Source organism: Triticum urartu, chromosome 1A, assembly GCF_056163025.1.
Source record: "Triticum urartu cultivar PI428250 chromosome 1A, HENAU_Tu73, whole genome shotgun sequence".
NCBI classification, from domain to species: Eukaryota; Viridiplantae; Streptophyta; class Magnoliopsida; order Poales; family Poaceae; genus Triticum; species Triticum urartu.
In genome coordinates, this window is record NC_141873.1 from 545541185 (window position 1) to 545561855 (window position 20671).

At 45.2% G+C, this 20671-nt stretch overlaps 3 protein-coding genes across 3 annotated transcripts; 1 reads left to right on the top strand and 2 right to left on the bottom strand.

Moving 5' to 3' along the window:
- Window positions 1–664: 664 nt before the first annotated feature.
- Window positions 665–2465, top strand: LOC125538383 (BTB/POZ and MATH domain-containing protein 2). The gene is made up of 2 exons (XM_048701640.2): window positions 665–800; window positions 885–2465. Exon 2 carries the CDS (start codon window positions 892–894, stop codon window positions 2104–2106), a length of 1215 nt encoding a protein of 404 aa, XP_048557597.2. The 5' UTR covers window positions 665–800; window positions 885–891; the 3' UTR covers window positions 2107–2465.
- A 792-nt stretch (window positions 2466–3257) lies between these two features.
- On the bottom strand, window positions 3258–7509 carry LOC125530335 (65-kDa microtubule-associated protein 3). The gene is made up of 13 exons (XM_087530518.1): window positions 7351–7509; window positions 7164–7268; window positions 6839–7045; window positions 5947–6186; window positions 5644–5853; window positions 5412–5567; window positions 5162–5330; window positions 4855–5006; window positions 4676–4763; window positions 4519–4592; window positions 4354–4428; window positions 4035–4272; window positions 3258–3939 (listed from the first exon to the last, which is right to left on the bottom strand). The coding sequence occupies exons 2-13, from the start codon at window positions 7239–7241 to the stop codon at window positions 3569–3571; spliced, it is 2058 nt and encodes a 685-aa protein (XP_087386644.1). The 5' UTR covers window positions 7242–7268; window positions 7351–7509; the 3' UTR covers window positions 3258–3568.
- Window positions 7510–9845: 2336 nt separating this feature from the next.
- Window positions 9846–13451, bottom strand: LOC125530336 (ATP synthase subunit beta, mitochondrial). Its single transcript, XM_048694736.2, has 9 exons — window positions 12904–13451; window positions 12137–12212; window positions 11967–12055; window positions 11726–11843; window positions 11534–11637; window positions 11292–11450; window positions 10921–11145; window positions 10525–10836; window positions 9846–10230 (listed from the first exon to the last, which is right to left on the bottom strand). The coding sequence occupies exons 1-9, from the start codon at window positions 13369–13371 to the stop codon at window positions 10120–10122; spliced, it is 1662 nt and encodes a 553-aa protein (XP_048550693.1). The 5' UTR covers window positions 13372–13451; the 3' UTR covers window positions 9846–10119.
- Window positions 13452–20671: the final 7220 nt, after the last annotated feature.

The window sequence follows — 20671 nt, forward strand, 5'->3', positions numbered from 1 at the left end:
GGAGGTCTTTTTTTGGGAAAATTCAAAAAGTGTATTTCTGGTCCTCAAAAAATGGAAATGTCATCATATTCATATGGATGTGTTTATAAGTGTATAATTTTTTCACGATGAGATTCATTGACATGTGAGCTACACAAAAGAGACAAATTCGTGGGTTCTTAATATCGAACAATGTGTGCATGTTCACCATTTTCAAATCACAAGTTTATCTTTTTGTTCATTGTTCATTATTAAAAAGTAAAAACCCACGGATTTGTCCCTTTTGTGTAGCTCTCACGTTAATGTATGTCATCGTCAAACTTTACACATATGTAGTATACATCCATTTGAACATCTGTGATTAATTTTACAAAAAAATATTGGAACTTCAAAATGTGAATTTTGAAAAAAGAAAAGAAAAAAGAGCTGCATCTGCATTTTTCAAGTGAAATGCTATATAGCATTCCATAAATGAAAGCCGGATTATATTTATATTTTCTGGAATGAACTGGATTATATTTTTGCATCTGCAGATTTCTGCCCGATTCGTTTCAGGCTTCGGTTCGCCCAAATCAGTGTTGTGAATGATGTATGGGCTTGCAGCTCGTGGGCTCTGAAGGCCTTAAAACAGAAGCCCAATCAACGTGGTAAGTTAAAGAAAACCCTAACTCTTGGCAGGCTCAGGCTTGCCTAAAAAAAAGGCAGGCTCAGGACGCACGCACGCACAGACGAGCCGGCGGCGCATACTCTGTTTCCGGGGAGCAGCGACGGCGTCGGCGCGGGCGGCGCAGCGAGCTGAGCGACGGCGACTCCGTGACCAGGTTTGCCATGTCGATCCACTCGCAGATTCGCCATGTCAACTCTGAACTTTGGGACGCCAACATTTTCGATGGATCCGCTCGCAGATTCGCCATGCCGTCGACGTTCGCCGGTGTATCCGTCCTGGCCGGCGGCGAGCTGTGCCCTTCCACCGAGTCGCCCGTCGTCACCAGCACGGACTGCGGGTACCACCTGCTTGTGGTCCAGGACTACTCGCTGACCAAGCGAGCGACACCCACCGGCATGAGCATCTGCTCTCGCCCTTTCATGGTGGGACGCCATGAGTGGTGCATCGAGTACTATCCTAACGGTCAGAAGAAGAGCTGTGCCGACTTCATTTCTCTATATGTTAACCTTCTCAACGACGACGACGATGCCAAAGAGCGTGTGAAGACGAAGTTCGAGTTCAGTTTCATCGACGAGGCGGAGAAGCACAAGCCGATGTACATTTCTGGAACCGAGACACTCAGCTTCCGCGGCGAGTGTCTGCGGGGCTACGGCAAGTTCATGAGAAAAGATGTCCTTGAACAATCGGCGAATCTGATGGATGATTGTTTCACCGTCCGGTGTGACATCATGGTCTGCGACACACAGGATGCCGGTCGCAACAAGGTGCTCCTGTCTGAAATAGACCAGCATTTAAACAATCTCCTTCAGACTAAGGTGGGTGCTGATGTCACATTCGAGGTCAGCGGCGAGATGTTCGCTGCACACCGATGTGTGCTTGCAGCCCGTTCTAAAGTATTCATGGCACAATTCTTCGGCCCCATGAAGGAGGGCACTGCTGCATCAAGTGCCATCCAGATCAAAGACATGGAAGCAAAAGTGTTCAAGGCTTTGCTTAGCTTCATCTACACGGACTCACTCCCTCTATTGGAGGACGACGACATGGAGGAGGATGAAGGAGAGGCCGTGGAAGAAGGACAAGAAGAGGAAGCAGCAGAGGATGAAATGGCAGAAGTTGCGGAACAAGGAGAAGGAGAGGATGCAGCAGAGGATGAAACGGAGCTGCAATGGCTACAAGATTTGCTTGTAGCTGCAGACAGATATGATCTCCAACGGCTCAGGTTTATCTGTGAAAAGCGATTGTCTGAGCGCATAGGTGTGACCTCAGTGGCATCCACTCTTACTCTAGCTGAGCAGCTCCACTGCCGCGGATTGAAGGAGGCGTGCTTGAAGTTTATCCAAGTCCAATCTCCCTTGTGTTTGCAAAAAGTAATGGCGACTGATGGCTGGGAGCCGTTAATTATCACCTACCCCTCTGTTTTGAACGAGCTCATTGCCAAACTTGCTTCAAACCAGAAGTAACACTCTGCGTGATGTACGCATGTTCCTTAGACCTGTAGTGACTCTCTTGTCAGTCTTATGCATATATGGAATTCTCTAGAGAGATTGTAGTCTGTATGTCATGCTTTTGTCTCGTTGTGTAATTTGCATATATGCTGAATCAGACAAACCCGGCATATGGGCATACTGTCTCGTCATGGAATGGATGGTCTGTAAATTCAGGAGCAATGAAGCATGTTCATCTGCATTGCAGTAATGTGCAAGTTCCTTCGACCTGTAGTGACTCTCTTATCAGAAGTGCCAATGTTTATCTGTGTTGCAGCAACGTGGGAAGTTCACCAGCTAGTCGTTGTATCCTCGTATATTTCTCTATGAATTAGTTGTGTCGTATATTGTTTGCTGTCTGCCTTCCCTATCATGTTAAAATCCTTTTCCAGTGGTTATCAAGAAGCACACGTAAATCTTGATCCAGTAAGGAACTTCTCCTGGATGCTTTGCTGTTCTCCCTGAGTTGTGCCCCCATGGGAGACGAAGGTCGGAACTCGAAGATCTTATAAAAGTTCAATCTTTTAGGTGTGCCCCTAAACCCCGAAAAGATGACTTCAGTTCTTATTTTGAAGCTCTTTCAAAAGAAAACTTGTTTTGAAGCACAGTTGAGTGCTGTCAATTTCGTTGACGAAAAGATGGGGAAAGTTTTCAGTGCACATGCAGACAGGGGCTATATTTGGAGCTATGCTCGTGTTAACCTAGATAGGTAGGGAATCAATTGATATCCTAGCTGCTTCGATCCTGTTACAAATTCCAGGGCATACATAGCAGTTCTTTGCTGGGTATCAGAATCCAAACATTTAGTGATGAACACATTATTGTCTTTATGTTCATGCCAGTTTGCATGAAAGCAGAGGATATGAATCATCACTCCACCTGTTTGTAAATTTTCATCGTCAGAGTAAATAGGTAGGGAATCAATTGAGGAAACTAGGTGCTTTCGACGCTTGTAACTTGGCGCGATTGGCACAATAGCTTTGAGCAGAAGTGCATGCGGGGTTGAATGGTTGACCAATTATCCATCTTACAAATTAGTATGCAGGATAGTCGACCTTGTGCAAACTAGTTTCTGCATTCACCTGCCAATCAGGCAACATGTTGCCTGTTTATCGCACAGCCACAGCTATATGAAAAATGTAATGCTGCCAGCGATGTTATGTTGAGTTGTGTAGGTTTAATATCACAAGCAACGCGGATACATAGAGTTAAGCATCTCCGTCGACCTGTCGAAACAAATCTTCTGCGGAACTACAGCAGAAGGCAGCAATGTAAATCTGTTACCAACTAACAGAAACATGACATATGGTTGTGACTTTGATCAGAATAATATGTGCCTGTATCAACTTAGCCAAGCGTCTCTCCCAACATTGGCCCTGCCATGCCTGATGACATACTTTCAGTTACCTACACAGCATTCCCCGGCATTCCTCGAGAATCAAGCGGCGTGCGCAGCGAGATAGGCAAGGCGCCTCTCTTCAAAGGAGTACTCGGTGCTCTCTAGCAAACACAGCTCTGGCTTGTCATTGGAGACGCAGACAGGTGCAGCAGTCAGAGCAGGCGTTGTGGTCATTTGCATGGGAGAGGTCACCATCATCGGCGTCTTGGGAGTTGGTGCTGCGAGTATCTTGGGAGTTCGGTTCTCGCCTTCGGTACCATTGGAGGCAGACCGCACGGGCGTCGCTGGGTTGCTATTTCCGGGTGCGATCTGCGTGAAGGGTTTACGAGGGGTTTCAGTCTCACCAAGAGTACTTGCCTTGAATGATAACTTCTTGATCGGAGGACTGGCAGTGCCTTTGCTTCTACTACCTGAAAGCGTTTTTTTTGTTTTCATCAGAGATAGTCTGTTAATTTGAAAGTAAAGAAACTGAACAACTGCATCAGCTATGGTTAAGTGAACTTGCCAGGGGACAGAGTGCCACTATCTTCTGTCTTCTTGGCTGAACGGACGGATCTTGACTGAGGTGTCACTGATTTTGGAGTTCGCACTGGCCCACCGCCAACAGACAGCCTCCGGTTTGTACCAGCCGAGGGGTTTCTGGTAAGCTTCTTCCCGCTGTTCGACCTTGATGAAGGGCTCGGCTTTGATCCGTACAGCATCTCCTGCTCAGCTTTGAATTGATCCTCAAGCTTCTTCTGATCCTGCAATCGCTCACCCATCAGATACCATCCGCAGATGAACACAGATGCAAGTGCAGAAAAAGTTAAGCAAAATATGAATACCCTTTGCCTCTTCTTTTCCTGCTCCTTTTCTTCACGAACTATCCTATAATCATCAAGCATCGACAAAAGACTAACCTGAAATGTTGAATGGCATGAACCTTTGACAGTATAGAAACAGATATTGTGTTTACTCACAAGAATAGCAGTGAAATTACGGATACATACACCATCATAAGTAAACTCAGTGCCCCTTTCTTTCTCCCAAGCTATTACTTTATTTGTAAGAACGTCTACAATTCCTGCTTCATGCAACAATGAACCGATCAGCAGTAGCATTTTAAAAATAACAAGCAGAAAAACGTAGTTAGTAAGGGTCTTTCACCTGGTATCTTGTTAACCAAAACACGGGCTTTTTCAGCTCTCTTAAGCATAATATGTGCACCCCTCCCAGCATTATATCGGTTATCGTCCTAACATAACATGTAGATAGCGAAATTAGTAGCAGTTGACATAGAAAATTTTGTCATATAGCCTGGATCAAATCATCAAACACAACCATACTTTGCTGTAATCCTCTAACCAAGCTTCCTCCTCACATGCATTTAGCCACCTTTCAACTCGCTCAAGAATATCCTTCCTGCTAAAAGCGTCTTCTTTAACTGTAGCGATGTATGCCTCGATTTGTTCCAGAAGAAGTGAGGGATCAATAGCACCTGCAATGAAACAACAAATTACAACATTAATAAATGATATCAACAAACACATCTGTTTGTATCTGAATGCTGCAGCAGAGAAATTTACAGGAAAAAAATCCTTATTCTGCCAGAATCCAGATGCACCAAAGCATGTTAGAAAGCTAGAAACATACCTGCTTCAATTGCCTCAATTGCCTCGATATTGAACTGAGTTTCATAATGTTCATCCCCAACTAAATGTGCTCGTCGACGATGCTCTTCTAGTTCTGTTTGCTTCTTAAGAACTAAGTCCTTCATTTTACTGACTTTCAGTTGCTCAAGCCTCAGTACCTCAGCTTCTACCTGCATCAAAGAATATCATCTCCACTAAGCTAACCAAGAAATACAATTAAAGCAAGTTCTGCAAACAACACATTGACTCACAAAGTTCATGACGTCAATGGAAAGGGCATTGGCCTCTGTTATTTCAGGTTCTGATGCAGCAATATTGCATGTTATATTCTGGAATGACTGTTGCTCTTCTATCGGCGTATCCATAAGATTCCATAGTTCCAGCATTGTAGACGAGAGGTCTTGAAGCTGTTAGAGCTAACAGAGTTAAGGGCCGAAAGCAGTCATATGATGATTTTCTAGGTTAGAACTGTAAGGTGCTAACCTTCTGCATCCTTTCAATTTTTGATTCCCGTAGTCTCTGTATTGCCAACGCCAACCTCTCAATTGTGGTGTTGCTTATGTTCATTGGTACGCCATCCTCATCGAGACTGGGGTGTACATCAGATATTGTTTGTTTGAAGTCAACGGCAAGTACTTTACATAAGGAATGCAAAGTATTCAGGTAATCCATTACTTGCTTTAGCCGCTCACTCTGCAAGATATTCAGAAAATGGCAGAGCTAGCATATGTGAGAAATAGAAAATGTAATCAGTGGGTACAAAGGGGAAAAGGCATGAATATGAACCTTCTCTTTCTCTAGGAACTGCAGCTCCATTCTTAACTCTTCTAGCCTTCTGCAGGATAGATCAGATTGATCCACAGGTGCTTTAAAAGGGACAAAATCTGCAGGTCTGATCTCAGATGATATCTTCTTTATCTTGCCTATAACATCAAGAATCTGATTCCATCTTTCGACCTTTCTCTTCTTCATCTCTTCCAGATATGGGACGATTACACTTAGCTCCTCCCGTAAGCCACATCCTTTCTGTGTAGAATGAAGAAAAGATATAATGGAAAATACTCATTATTGGTGGAGTCCCAATAGGAAGCATCAAGCATTTGAAATTAGTTGCATTAACAATACATGTGGAGCGAACATGAAACATCATTATTCTGAAGTTGTGTTCTACAGTCAAATTGGTCTGTTAATAAACACAGCTGCCTCGTTAGGGTGAAATCAAAATGTTATGGCTGCAACCAAATTTGCATGAGACTTAGTTTTCCTCTGCATGTATTGGTTGGAATCGCTAGCATTATAAACCCATCAGCCAACTTATTGCTGACAATTAGGCATACTTGCAACCATCTATGGAATAATTCGTGTATTTATTTATTTATTTGAAAGAGGATTCATATTTCAATATCCTGCTTTCTCATCAGATAAATGAAATGACAGAAGTAACAAAAACAGATGGCTGTCCTGGCAGGAATTTATAACGTAGCTAATAGCTAACCTGCGTGGCACAGAATTAAGTTCCTAACACAATTAAGACTGGCTGGATAACAGAATTGTAGGGACCCGAAATTCATTTACACAGTGTACACTGCACATAATTAGCACAGTAGTTTTTGTCTCATCAGCACAAGTTCCTTTGCGGTGTTCGAGAAAACAACAGGTCGAGCAGTGACCAACCAACCTGCCTGACGAGGACGGGCGGCTCGGCCATGGCGGAGCAGACGGCGGCGAGCTCGGCCTGGGCGTCGGCGATGGCCTGGCGCAGCTGGGCCCGGCAGCGGCTGGCCTGGTCCACCTTCCTCCGGTAGGCGTCGAGGCACTCCTGCTGGAGCTCGAGCAGCATCGTGTCCCTCGCGGCGCCCTGCTCCCCGATCTCGTCCCAGATGACCTGCGCGCACGCACACACGCAACCAACCACGAGCGATTATCACGCATACACGCACACACACCCGCCGCAAAATCACACCACCGCGGTACGTAATCGAAGGGGCGGGGGGCGCACGCACCTGGAGCTCCCGCATGAGGGCGCCGCACGCCGTCTCCATCTGGAGGAGCTGGTCGCCGGGGCGACGGCCGCCGCTCATCCCGGTCCCGCGCGAGGGCGCCGCGGCCTGCGAGGGGGCCGAATCGAGGGGGATCAGTTAGGGCCTGCCGCGGCTTAATTTCCGGCCCCGTGATTACGAGCTCACTCACCAGTGTGCGGCGCCTCGGCGTGCCGGCGGGCGGGGCGGAGGGGCGGGCGGCGCGATTGAGGTGGGGATGGGTGCGGCGGAGGAGGAGGAGGGGAGGTTTGATTTGAAATGGGTTGGGAATGGGGAGGGAGGCGATTGCGGGGCACGCGGGGTTGGCGTTTGTGTTTTCGGGATTTCCGGGGAGGAAGAAGGGAACTGCGCTGGTGGTCCCCACTCGTTTCGAATTCGCGTCAGGACCCGTCGTGGGCCTCCCGTTCCCCTTTCGTTGGGGCAAGGCAACGTTTGGGTTTGGGCTCGCCTCCTTGTCAATCTCCTCTTTTCTTTGTTTTTGAGAAGATGGCATAGCTAACCACTCATGTCAAGTGGTCAAGCTCCTCTTTTCTCTCTGCACATTCTCATTCTCAAAAGAAGAAGAAATCTATTAATTCTCAAAAAAAAATCTATTCTCATTGTTACTAATCGCACTTTTCTCAAAAAAAAAAAGCAATCACTCTGTCCATTCTCATTCTCAAAAGAAAAGAAAAAAACTGCCTAAAAACAAATCACTCACTCTGTGCATTTTGAAACTGAACTCGAAACCCATGCCAAGAATAAATCGAACCGAACAAATTCTATGGTTTTTACGGTATCTGGTTTTTGATACGACACTGTTTTGAATTTTGGTCTTTTCGTATATACCGAAAAACCGATCGGTTAACTGGATTAAATGAGGTCAGAAATATGTTTATATTTCTTTGAGGGAGCACTGTGCAAAACAGCCAATCACATGAGCATGTGAGCTTGTCTCGCTTGCATTGTCCAACATTCACATTGGCCACATGATGTCTCTACTGTTAAAGGGGAATGCATACGTCGTCCTCGTTCATACGCAACTACCAATGGGAAAATAATTTGAAAGTTGAACGTCGAATCAATTTGAAAATCAAGTCATTAATGAATTAATTAGCAACACAATTTAATTACATGTGCAACTAATTAATCCAATTAAATAGAGATTTTCCGTGTGGAATCAATTATCAAGTCATTAATACAATTATTTAATTACTAGGAAGCCGGTTAATTAGGCCTTCCAGATAATTAGAAATAGGGATTTAACCCTATTTTGCAGAATGGTCTACACTGCTCATAATGTACCACTTCTCGCATGCCACCACTCTTTAAATATTGTTTCATCCCTAGCAACTTCTCGCATGCCACCACAACATTGTTTCATCACGTAGAAAAGCTAGTATAAAAGATTAAAAGGAGTTGTTGCCTGCTCACTCAAGCCCACAGAAAAAGTTAATGGGCAGACCAAAGGCCCAAAAAAGCTTGTAACTTGTTTTTTTTTTTTTGCAAGAGTTAGATTCGCTAAGCATGTCTGTTTAGTTTTAATGTTTTTGTAACAATGTCTTGGTGAGGATGGACAACTCTAAATGATTGTAGGGTGGTTGATGCTATACGCTTAAATGAGGGACATCTATGGTGGTGGCTCCTGTTCTAAATGATTGTAGAGTTATTACGAGAGTTCGGGAAGGTTAGTATTGAGCATTGTATCACAGAATCAAATGTAGTTGTTCATGAGCTAACTGAGTAGGGGCATGCAAACACCCCTTCCGTATGGGTGAATGCACCTCCGGTTTCTATTTGTAAAAGATTTAGCAGATAATGTAAGCATTATTTGAGTGTAATAAAACTAACCATAAAGGCCTTTAGTAAAAAAACATGTCCATTTTTATTTTTAGTTTTTTGGTACGTAGTCATGTTTCTCTATAGAAAACATGCTAAACATGCGGAAATTGCTTTTGAAGATCTAGCTCCATGCAGACCTCCAAATATAAATTTAAAATTCATGAAAATTCATATTTTTACATTTAGAAAAATCTGAAGAAAAAAATAGAGATAGATAAATGCATAGAGCCCAAATGTGTAAATTTTTAGGACGAAATACGTTAAAATGGGGAGTGTGCAAAAAAGACATATTAAGCTTTTAACACATGATATTATTCATTCTTCAAGACCATGAATTTGTCTTTTCATACAGATCACATTTCAACGTATTTCATCCTGGAACTTTACACGCATATGTCTCACGTCCTGGTTTACTTGTACAATTTGTTCAGATTTTTTTTGAAACCGAAATTTTCAAATTTCATTTTTTTTCAAAAAAAAACAGCCTCCATGGAGGCCGACAAAAACGGCTTTCTCTTAACAAAGCAAAGCATGCATATGCAAATACTTAGGAAGGGAGGGAGTACATAACTAAAACTTACGAAGAAGCCACAGTCCTTAAACAAGTGTCGGACACAGATGCGATGTTTGACATTGCTTGTGATGATATTTCTATGTTATCATCACAAGAAACCATTAAAAGAAACAAGACACCCATAGTGGCACACACGATGCGATGTTTGACATTGCTTGCGTTGATTTGAATTTATTTTTCTATGTTTCTCAGAGAAACCAAAAGACACAACGTAGAAAACGAGGCACTTTTAAAACCTGAACACAGACAACTTCGCCAACAACAATAAACTAAACCAATTCATGATCTGTCGGATCTGCATTACAAAGGGCACAAGTGTTTTCCAAGCCAAGAGTAGTGTTGCTGTTGTGCAGACTAAACCAATGTCACTGCAGTTGCTTATTACGGGTAAATTGGAGTAAAAACGAACAAAAACAAGGATCCCTCAGCAGGAGCTGGCACACTCCTGCTCGTGAGCAAGTCTCGGGCGAACAGCTGAAATCCCAAAAAAATTAACTTGTACAGGGCGGTGGCAACACCTTGTCATCAAGCGTTCTCGCTGGCGATCTTCTCTGCCTTGGCGATGACTTCATCGATGCCTCCAACCATGTAGAACGCATGCTCCGAGATGTCGTCGTACTTGCCGTCCAAAACACCCTGGACGTTTCATCAGGCATGTTAGCAGAGCGCACACAATATAACCAAGCAGTCATATGAGAAACAGTTATTCTTAAACAAGCAACTGCACACAAAAGAGTGTCTCAAGTTGCTGAGTAAGATGGATCATAAGCAACAGAAACGTAATAAGTTTTGTGCAATGTTCATGCTGCATGGGCTGTCCACAGGTTTGCAAGCATGTGGCAAATACCAACTAATTTTCATGACCAGGCACTTCTAAAATAGTGGCATTACTTACTGTTCTAAAAAGAACTACCATGGTTCAATTCTCACCTGGAAACTTTGAACACCCTCCTTAAGATCCACGTACTTCCCTGGAGCACCAGTGAAAACTTCAGCAACGTGGAAAGGCTGGCTCAGGAACTTCTGGATCTTCCTTGCACGAGCAACCGTCATCTTATCATCTTCACTGAGCTCATCCATACCCAAAATGGCAATGATATCCTGAAGATTCTTGTAGTTCTGAAGAACCTTCTGGACACCACGGGCAGTGTTGTAGTGATCCACACCCAGAACGTGGGGAGAAAGCATTCTTGATGTCGAGTCCAAAGGATCGACAGCAGGGTAAATGCCCAGCTCAGAAATCTGCACAAGTAGCTCATTACAGTCATGATGTGCATGTTGTGTGTGCGTTGAATAATGATCATGTACAAAGGATGACGGACAAACCTGTCGTGACAACACAGTAGTAGCGTCAAGATGGGCAAAGGTGGTAGCAGGAGCAGGATCCGTCAAATCATCAGCAGGCACATAAATAGCCTGGACAGATGTAATAGAACCCTTCTTTGTCGTCGTAATCCGCTCTTGCAGTCCTCCAAGATCGGTGGCAAGAGTTGGTTGGTATCCCACAGCAGATGGAATACGTCCAAGGAGAGCAGACACCTCAGAGTTTGCCTGCCATTTAAGAGTAATAAAAGATAGAACTATTAAGACTTGATAGCAATGGTAACAGCAGGTTAGAAAGAGAAATATTGTTCAACAACACAATATGGAGCACAGAAACAGAGGTGTCAGTACAAGAAACGCCCTGCAAAATTTACCTGGGTGAAACGGAAAATGTTGTCAATAAACAAGAGCACATCTTGTCCTTCAGCGTCACGGAAATGTTCAGCAACAGTCAAACCAGTCAGACCAACACGAGCACGAGCACCCGGGGGCTCGTTCATTTGCCCGTAGACAAGAGCACACTTGCTCTCAGCCTGCCACAGAAATCATTTTGTAAGGAAAGATAGCTTGCATATATGAGCTTCAGAGCTAAAATTTCAAACTCCATAACAATTACCTGCTTCTCATCAAGCTTAATGACACCACTTTCAATCATTTCCCTGTACAAGTCATTACCTTCACGGGTACGTTCTCCGACACCAGCGAAAACAGAGAAACCACCTAAGGAAAACGAATTAACCAGGTACAATCAGTAAACCATAAGAAGCAGCTACACAATATAAACAATACAACTTTGTAGAATACCAACCATGGGCCTTGGCAACATTGTTGATCAACTCCATAATAAGAACAGTTTTACCCACTCCTGCACCACCGAAGAGACCAATTTTGCCACCCCTTTGGTAAGGTGCAAGCAAATCCACGACCTGTCAGATACAGAACCATCACACTACGATTAACACTTGTTACATTATGACACATGCTCACACTGCATTTAATGGTTACATGAAATATCCTAAGATAGTCACGGTGATAGTGAAATGTTGTACCTTAATTCCAGTAACAAGAATTTGCTGCTCTGTGGCTTGCTCAACAAAAGCAGGGGCCTCACGATGAATAGGAAGGAAGTCGTGTGTCTCTACAAGATAGAGATGTATCAATAATAACAATGGTAAAAAGACATGTACATGAAGGAACTCGTGTAGAGAATGTCACTTACTTATGTCACCCTTGTGGTCAATTGGCTCACCAATAACGTTAATGATACGTCCAAGGGTGGCCCTCCCAACAGGCACCTGAGAAGGAGAAACAACTTCCAAGTCAAACAAATGAAGCACACTGCAGGTGAGTACTCCCTCCGTAAACTAATATAAGAGTGTTTAGAATACTAAACTAGTGATCTAAACACTCTTATATTAGTTTACAGAGGGAGTATGATTCAACTTCCAAAAAGAATACCACCGATGTACATGTATACATCATATACAAGCAGAGGCTCTTGCAGCAGGCTGTAAATTAATCCATCTAAGGACACAGAAACCAAGTTTCTAGTATTCATTAGGCCACACATGATATAGATAACTGTAACAAACAGACTTAAAAATTGAACTAGTGGCTACAGGCCTATGGAGCATCAAAGTTGAACCTAGATATATCACACAGATGCACATATGAATCATAATTAACTTCAAAGGTTTGATAATCGAACAGCAGACTACCAACACCCAACCACAGCAGTCAGAACTTGTGAATAATACGTATACAAATACCAATGTTTAACAATCTACACAGATCCTACGGAACACAACAAGCAATCAACGTATATGTAATGATGGAAGATAAAAGAGATGTATATCCGACACGTGCCAGTCGGATTCGTGCATCCAGATCAAATCTAACCCCGCCAGATCTACATTTCATCAGATCGGGCACGACAGGAAATGCAGTTGCGGAAAGGGCGGGCGGAAAGGGAGATGCGGTGATTACAGTGATGGGGGATCCGGTGTTGAGGACTTTCTGGCCGCGCACGAGCCCCTCGGTCCCGTCCATGGCGATGGTGCGCACGACGTTCTCGCCGAGATGCTGCGCCACCTCGAGCACGAGGCGGATGCTGTTGTCGAGCACCTCGAGCGCGGTGAGGATGGGCGGGAGGCCCTCGTCGAAGCGCACGTCGACGACGGCGCCGATGACCTGGCAGACCTGGCCGATGGAGCCGGCGCCGGTGAACTCGTCGGTGATCTTGGCACCGACGTACTTGTCGGAGGTGGGGGGCAGCTTCTCGGCGGGGGCCTCGGCGGCGGCGGCGGCGGAGGCGTAGTTGGCGGCGCGGTTGAAGAGGTAGCCGGCCGGGGACGGGCGGTGGAGCGGGGCCGCGCGGGGGAGCGGCGACGGGGAGGCCGCGCGCGCGCGGGAGGCCGACCGGAGGAGCGAGGAGAGGGCCCGGCGCGTCGCCATGGCCGCGGATCGGGCGCTGGATCTAGGGTTGGACTTTGTGCGGCGGCGGCACCGCTGGGTGGGGGTGGGGTGGGGTGGGGGGGAGAGGGGAGGAGGGGAGTGAGGCGTGGAGAGGGCTGGGGAATAAAAGCGGGTGTGGTGGTATCGAAGGGCGGAATGCGGGGTGCGGGTGGACGCGGTCCACGGGGGCCGCGAAGCGTGGGGGGACGGACGGCCCGTTTGGTCGCTCGCTCGCGGGGCGATCTGGCTGGTGGTGTATGGGGCCGGTCCAGTGGACTGCCGGGTGTTTTGATTCGGAATGGATTCATTGTGGCTTCGTTTCGCAGCTGGGGCGGTGGAATATGTTCCTGTTTTTGTTCGCTCTCGTTTAGTAAACTTTTTATTTCTTCGCTTTTTTTTTTGAAGGAGATGATAGCTGGGAAACGTTCCCTAGTTAGGAGGTCCCAGCGAATGGCCCCCTAGCCCTTGGATACAGATCACATGAATGGCAAAAAAAAAAAATATCTCAACATTTTTTTACGATACATTGCGATATCCACTTTTGATCATGACAAGTTTTGTAAAGTTGCTATGGTAGATTTTGTGAAGTTGTCGTGGCAATTTTAGTTGAAATTGCATGGCAGTTCGAGAGATTTTGCTGGGAAAGCACTCTCAGGAAACGTTTTCCACGTGGAAGGAAGAAGATAGAAGGACGAAGAGGATGAAGACAAACTTCCATGTGGGATCCTTCTTAACTCCTCAAATTTGGAATTGAGACTTCGGGACTTGAATTAGGGCAAGAGTTAGAGATGTCCTAACTATGTTGCAACTATTAATAAACAAAATCCAAGGTAACCTAATGGAGATGAGCTTACCCGGATGGGTCCAGGCGAAGAAGGTATGGGCTTTCCCATCATTGGTTTTGGTTTTGCTTATGGGCCACATCCCCTACTAGGCATGCATGGGCCTGCTCTTTCTCGGACACATTCATCCCATCGAATAGAAAAATATATGTTCATTCGCACATTCTCTTTCCTTGTACATCACAACATTACCTAAAGGAGGCATCACTCACTCCCTTACCATCTTATCTCACCGCATAGAGACATCCGTACAAACCCATCCATCAGCATCCTGAGTCGAAGGCCCAATCCGCTCCATCATCGTAGAACAATTAAGACGCACTATAGTTTGTCAGACCAGTTTGCCACATAGAAATCCATGAACCATGTCGTTGCGGACTTGCTTTGCTCTAGCCTAGCCTCCTAGGCATGCAGGCAGATCTAGCAGGGATTTTGTTATTTTTAGGTCAAATTATGTCTTTTGTGTAGCCTACAAATTGTTGTATTATTTAATGGAATTTTTACATACTCATTTACATTCATCATGATATTTTTAACTTTCCATCAGCAACAAAAATGAATGGTGTGCACTAAATAACAGATAGAAAAAAGAAGTAAAGCCTGGTTATGGCGGAGAAGTAGTGATTCACAAGACCAACTTTTGAGATTGGGCAATACGTGTTCAAATATGCATAACTCCATAGTCATTATCCATCACAACATTGGGTTATGGCGTAAACTAATCGAAGGCTAGAAAAACAGAGGAAAAAATGCCTCCTTAGAATCAAAAGATATGCTTCAAAACAAACACAAACTGTATGAAATTCGCTTCTTGCTAGTCACGAAGACAACTCCACTACAATGCCTTAACCTGCATCATAAAAAATACGGGTGCTCCATGGCATTCTTTATTTGCTGACATCCTCTCTATCGGCTCGTGTTTGCTGCCGCATTTTTCCAAGGATCACATTCATAAGTTAGTACAAGATTCTTATAAGAGCACATTTTCTTACGTGTTTTCTACAAGGATCAAGTAGCCTGAATACACATGTTTGATTACTAACCTCAAGCAAATCAAGACCATTGGCGTAGAGACCGGAAATTGCAGGAGATAGCTTTGAGAAGTTCTAGTAAGGGTACTCGTGCAAGTTTGGGAACTTGCATACTCCTGGCCATACATCATTGCTCGGATTGCCCAGGAACCTAGCATTCAAAACCCAAGATAGTCCATGTACATTTCATACCTAATAGGCTAATATTAATGGCAATCAATAAGACAAGTAACATGTGACAAGGTGTGTGGCGCCAAGGACCTCAGGCTCCGTACCATAGAGCATGGATCCGCAAATGAATTTAGATGTGTCACGAATAGACCAATGAAGCGGAATTGTGCAGAATCAACCATAGTTAGGTGCAATAATGTTAATAGAACTCGTTGGAAATTTTAGTTGCTCGACAAAATCCACTAAAAACTAAGCACCATAGCCCAGACCAAGCTTCAAATTTTCAAAATTGTCTTAGTAATATTGTAAAAATATAGGTCCACGTTCTCCAAATTCAAGGGCTTGTGTTCTCTTTAATTTTTTTGGTTTTATCTATTAAATATTTTGTATAACATGACAGTGAAGTACACAGTGAAAGGAAATACAAGACTCCAGAAGAAAAGAAAGAGAATGCAAACATCAACATAAACTAAAGAGTATAGACATTGTGGAACCAAATTGGATAATATATCAATGTCCTATCGGCAAGGTACCACATTAGAACTAAAATGATGTATCTCTTTGGAGAATACATACAACGGTATTGTAAATCAAACCAAAATCATGGTAGAAAAAGCGAGTAAACTATGAATATTAGTTGCACAACTTTTATCATTCATGGTGTATGGCCAATACCTCTGCATCACACTACATAAGCTTACCTTCATATTATCGTTGACGAATAGATCTATGTAGATACCGCAAATACAATTGTAATAGATGGTGCATCCAACAACAATGTGTGCAAAACTTTTAATAAACAATGGTCTATCCAGCATCAATATATGACTGGATTGAGAATTAGAAGATAATAAGACGGAGAAAAAAGAGCAGTCAAGGGGGATTACATCAAATGTGAACAAAGAAATAACATTTTGTGTTGACTTTTCAAGTTATCAGTTATCACATATCCCCTTGACCGCATTATATGGGTATCATTTGTGCCAACCAAACTGAGAATATAAGAGAGCACACTATAGGTTGAGAGGACAAAATCAATATATTTTTGCAAGCTGATTGGGACAGAATAATAAGAGCGGCGTTTTGGTGTCCGGGCTCAGTAAATCGTAAGAAGTTAAACAAACATTTTTTTGTGATGCAAGATCACTACTAGGGAAAACTTTATACACCGAAATTTAGCAGTAGCGCGTGTTAAAAATGGGCGCTAGTGCTAAATAGCAGTAGCGCGCGTGCGTAAACCGCGCTACAGATACAATAATAGCAGTAGCGCGTGCACATGAAAAAGCGCTACCACTAATATTCTCATTGCTAAACCGATAGCCTACGCATAGCAGTAGCGGTCTTGAGAGAAGCGCGCTACCGCTAGGACATAAGTAGCAGCGCGTTTCGCGCGGAGAGCGCTACTGCTAATGGAAATAAAATAAAATGAAAAACAAATGGAAAAGTAAATGAAAAAGAAAGAAATAGAAAAAGGAGAAAGAAAAAAATAAAATATAGAGCAAAATAAATGAGAAAGCGAAAAAAGGAGAAAGGCGTAGCAGTAGCATTTGTTCGTAAGAGGCGCTATAGCTAATGTAGTTGCAGCGCGTTCCTAGACCCCCGCTGTAGAAACAGAAAAGGAAATAAGAAATATGAAAAAAATTACATAGCTATAGCAGTAGCGCGTTTTGTGAAAATCGCTATAGCTAACTTGGCTATAGCGCGTTTCGCGAAAAGCGCTACCGCTAAGTTTGATTTAACCAGAAAAATGTTTCCTCCCGGCCACCACTTCTCCCTCAAATCCTCGACCCACCCCGCCGCCGTCTGCCCGATTCGCTATCGCCCCACTTCGCCGCCGTCTCCTGCTGACGTCGACGCCCCCGGAGCCACCAGAGCCGCGCGCCGTCGACGCCACCGGAGCCGCCCCTAACGCCACCGGAGCCACGCGACCTCATCAATGCCATCGGAGCCGCAGTCGACGCCACCGGAGCCGCAGTCGACGCCACCGGATCCTCCCTCGCCACAACTGCCTCCCTCGCCGTCACTGGAGACGCCCCTGCCTCCCTCGCCACCACTGCCTCCCGCGCCACCACCGGAGCCATCCTCTGTAAGTCCCCACCCCTCCTCTCTCTCTCTCTCCCTAAATTAGTTAGGTTAATTTAGTTAGGTTAATTAGTTAGGTTAATTTGACAGAGACACCCCTGCCTCCCTCGCCACATCTGCCTCCCTCGCCATAGGAAAAAATTGTATATGCTTAACTAGGGCAGTAGGGTTAGGGTTGTAGTGTTTAATTACAAATGTTAGGAAATTAAGGTTTAACTAGATGTTAACTAGGGTGGTAGGATTTAGTTTAGAGAAAAAATTAATATAAAAATATAAATTTCTATTAGTGTTGCAAATCTAGTAGGTTCTTAATTTTTAGTGAATTTTTATTAGGACAAAAATTTAGGACATAATTTGAGTTCTAGGTTCATAATTTGAGTTCTAGGGTTCATCCATCTATATTTGGTTTTTGAATTGAGTTTCGGGGAGCATGAGATTTGTGTAGATTTTCTTGAAGTGTCAAACACTAGGAGATGCAAATTTGAAGTGGTCATGATCTATGAAAAATCCTCAATTGTGTTTGCTCATTGATCATAATCGAAATTGAAGTGGTTCGATTATGCCCAAGTGGCCTTTTGTTGTTTCCAGGGAATGAAGCCGAGTGGCCTATGTTTTGCCGGAATGTTGATTCATTTCCGTTTCGGCAAAATCCAGGTTCTAAATTTGTCCACTTTTTAGCAAAGGCCATGTCGAAATTTTCCGTGAATTTCGGCATGACTTGTGCTACAAACTAGGACATATCGAGTGCCCGGGATTTGCCGCACCGGAAAGGAGTCAACGTTCTTGCAAAACAATAGGCCTTTTTTATGTCATTATTCATTTTATTAGGTCTAGAATTAATTGACTAGATTTAATCGTAGGAAACATGGCTAGCAACGATGAAGGACAAGGTTCTAGTGATTGCGACGACGTCTACCGGGCGGTAGAGGAATTTTTGAGCCTTGCTGACGAGACTGAGACTAGCGCTGAGACTGAGACCGGTGCTGAGACTGAGACCGGCATCGAGACCGGCGCTCAGACTGAGACCGGCGCCGAGACTAGCGGAGCCAGTGTAGAACCAAAAGCAAAGAGGCAACAGCTTCCTAACAAGCTCAGGACTACTAGACTGGTGGTCACGGAGGTGGACGACGACAATTTTGAGCCAAAAGCGCCCCAGGAAGCGCGCGCGTGCTACGGCAATCAAATAGGCTGCATCGTGCGGACAACCGCCACCATCAACGATGAGAAACTACAGAAGATAGATAATATGAGGACCTCCCTCCTAAAGAAGTTTCACCAGATATTCTTGTTCCCAGGGCGGAATGAAAAGGATTATAAAGATCTAGATAAGGACCCGACAATGAAGAAGATAAACAAACACGCCATGACCAAGTTTAGCGACGCGTTGGCCGCCTGGAAAACAAGGGTGAAAGCAAGGATCATCGACAAGAAGGAACCCTACTCGGAGATTGTAAAGGATAATCCGACAATCACGGAAGAACAGTTTCAAATATTCAAGGCGGCTTGCGAGGCCGAAGCTGCCAAAAAAAAGTCTAAGTACATGAAGGGGCTTCAATAGAGGAACATTGGGAGCCACTGTCGGTGTTCTAGGAACGGGGGTCCCCAGACTTGCCTGCCTGCAGCCTGCGGCGTGGCTCAAAAGGGGGCCCAGCGCGGCCCATCTTCACCAACACAAACCCAAGACCCTCGCGAGGGGCCAAGCCTCGCGGGGCGGACGACGCGGAGCTTCCTCAGGCACGGCCTCGTCAGGCTGGCTCACGAGGAGGTGGAGAGACCAAGGCAGAATACCTCACGAGGTGCCCGTGACGCAAGCCATGACGACCAAGGGCGCCAGGCGGGTGCCAGCCCGCGCAGTGTCCTCCTTTCCTCTTTGGTGCAAAGGGGCAAGCGCAGCCGTGGAGTACCGAGGCATCTGGCAAAGGTTGCCATTTCGGTGCAACGAGACCAAGACCAGGAGGACTACGAGACGGAGGTCACCGTGGAGCCCAAGACGGCGTCATCACCAGAGCTTTGCGCAGGCGAAGACTACTTTTGTCAGGATAGCTGATACTAGCTGTCCCCCTTCAAATTAGCCCGCCATTGTTGGCTCCCTTCCCGCTCGATATTCGGGAAGAGGACCAGGGCCTCTATAAATAGGACCAGCCACCCACAGAGCAAAAGGGGGTTCGAAGGAGAGAAGAGAAAAAGAGAAGAGAAGGGGAGAAGGATAGAAAGAGAGCTGAGAAGGAGGAGGCTCTTTAGAGAGGGGTTCCGATGAGAGAGAGAGAGAAAAGGGTGACTGAACTCCTCCCAGCAGTTCATCCCCCCAGCCAAGAACAGTCCCTCGCGAGGCTGTTCTTCCTTGTATTGTTCATCATCATCAGCCCAAGAGGCAATCCACCACACCATACACTGGAGTAGGGTATTACACCACAACGGTGGCCCGAACCAGTATAAACCCTGTGTCTCTTGTGTTGTTCTTTCCATAGTTTAGATCCTAGCAAGGCGGAGGGGTGCAGGTAGGTAGGAGGCGAAATCTCCGTGCGCACCCCAGTGTTCGAACCTCAAGGGTCTGCCGGAACCCAAAATCCGACAGCCACCACCTCGGAAGCCGTGGTTATGGCGGGAAGAGGTCCAAATGGGCCAAGGAGGACGCTTAAGCCGCGAGTCTGGGCATCCCAGACCCCTTGGCAGAGTTCACCGTCCCCCAAGAGCGTGACGTCCTCAGGGCCCGGCACCGTTGGGACCCAGTGAAGAAGGTTTTCGAGACGAACGCGGTCACGACGGAGTTCATCACACTGCTGGTAATTTTAGTTTTTGATCAATTCGACTGCACGTTAGTCATATTGTTAAACGATCCTTGTGCCTTTTGCAGAGAGAGCAGCACAGGATTCCGGCCGAAAGCGACTCGCCGTTTGATGTCTACTACACAACCTTCTTCTTGTAGACGTTGTTGGGCCTCCAAGTGCAGAGGTTTGTAGGACAGTAGCAAATTTCCCTCAAGTGGATGACCTAAGGTTTATCAATCCGTAGGAGGCGTAGGATGAAGATGGTCTCTCTCAAGCAAACCTGCAACCAAATAACAAAGAGTCTCTTGTGTCCCCAACACACCCAATACAATAGTAAATTGTATAGGTGCACTAGTTCGGCGAAGAGATAGTGAAACAAGTGGTATATGGATAGTAGATAAAGGTA

Coding starts and splice junctions, on each gene's coding strand:
- LOC125538383 (XM_048701640.2), top strand. CDS start 892: ATGCCGTCGACGTTCGCCGGTGTATCCGTCCTGGCCGGCGGCGAGCTG.
- LOC125530335 (XM_087530518.1), bottom strand. CDS start 7,241: ATGAGCGGCGGCCGTCGCCCCGGCGACCAGCTCCTCCAGATGGAGACG. Junction 4,593..4,675: donor TTTGGTTAACAAGATACCAG/GTGAAAGACCCT, acceptor TGCATGAAGCAG/GAATTGTAGACGTTCTTACA. Junction 4,273..4,353: donor AGGAAAAGAAGAGGCAAAGG/GTATTCATATTT, acceptor GAGCGATTGCAG/GATCAGAAGAAGCTTGAGGA.
- LOC125530336 (XM_048694736.2), bottom strand. CDS start 13,371: ATGGCGACGCGCCGGGCCCTCTCCTCGCTCCTCCGGTCGGCCTCCCGC. Junction 11,451..11,533: donor TTAAGCTTGATGAGAAGCAG/GTAATTGTTATG, acceptor TTTCTGTGGCAG/GCTGAGAGCAAGTGTGCTCT. Junction 10,837..10,920: donor CTACTGTGTTGTCACGACAG/GTTTGTCCGTCA, acceptor CTACTTGTGCAG/ATTTCTGAGCTGGGCATTTA.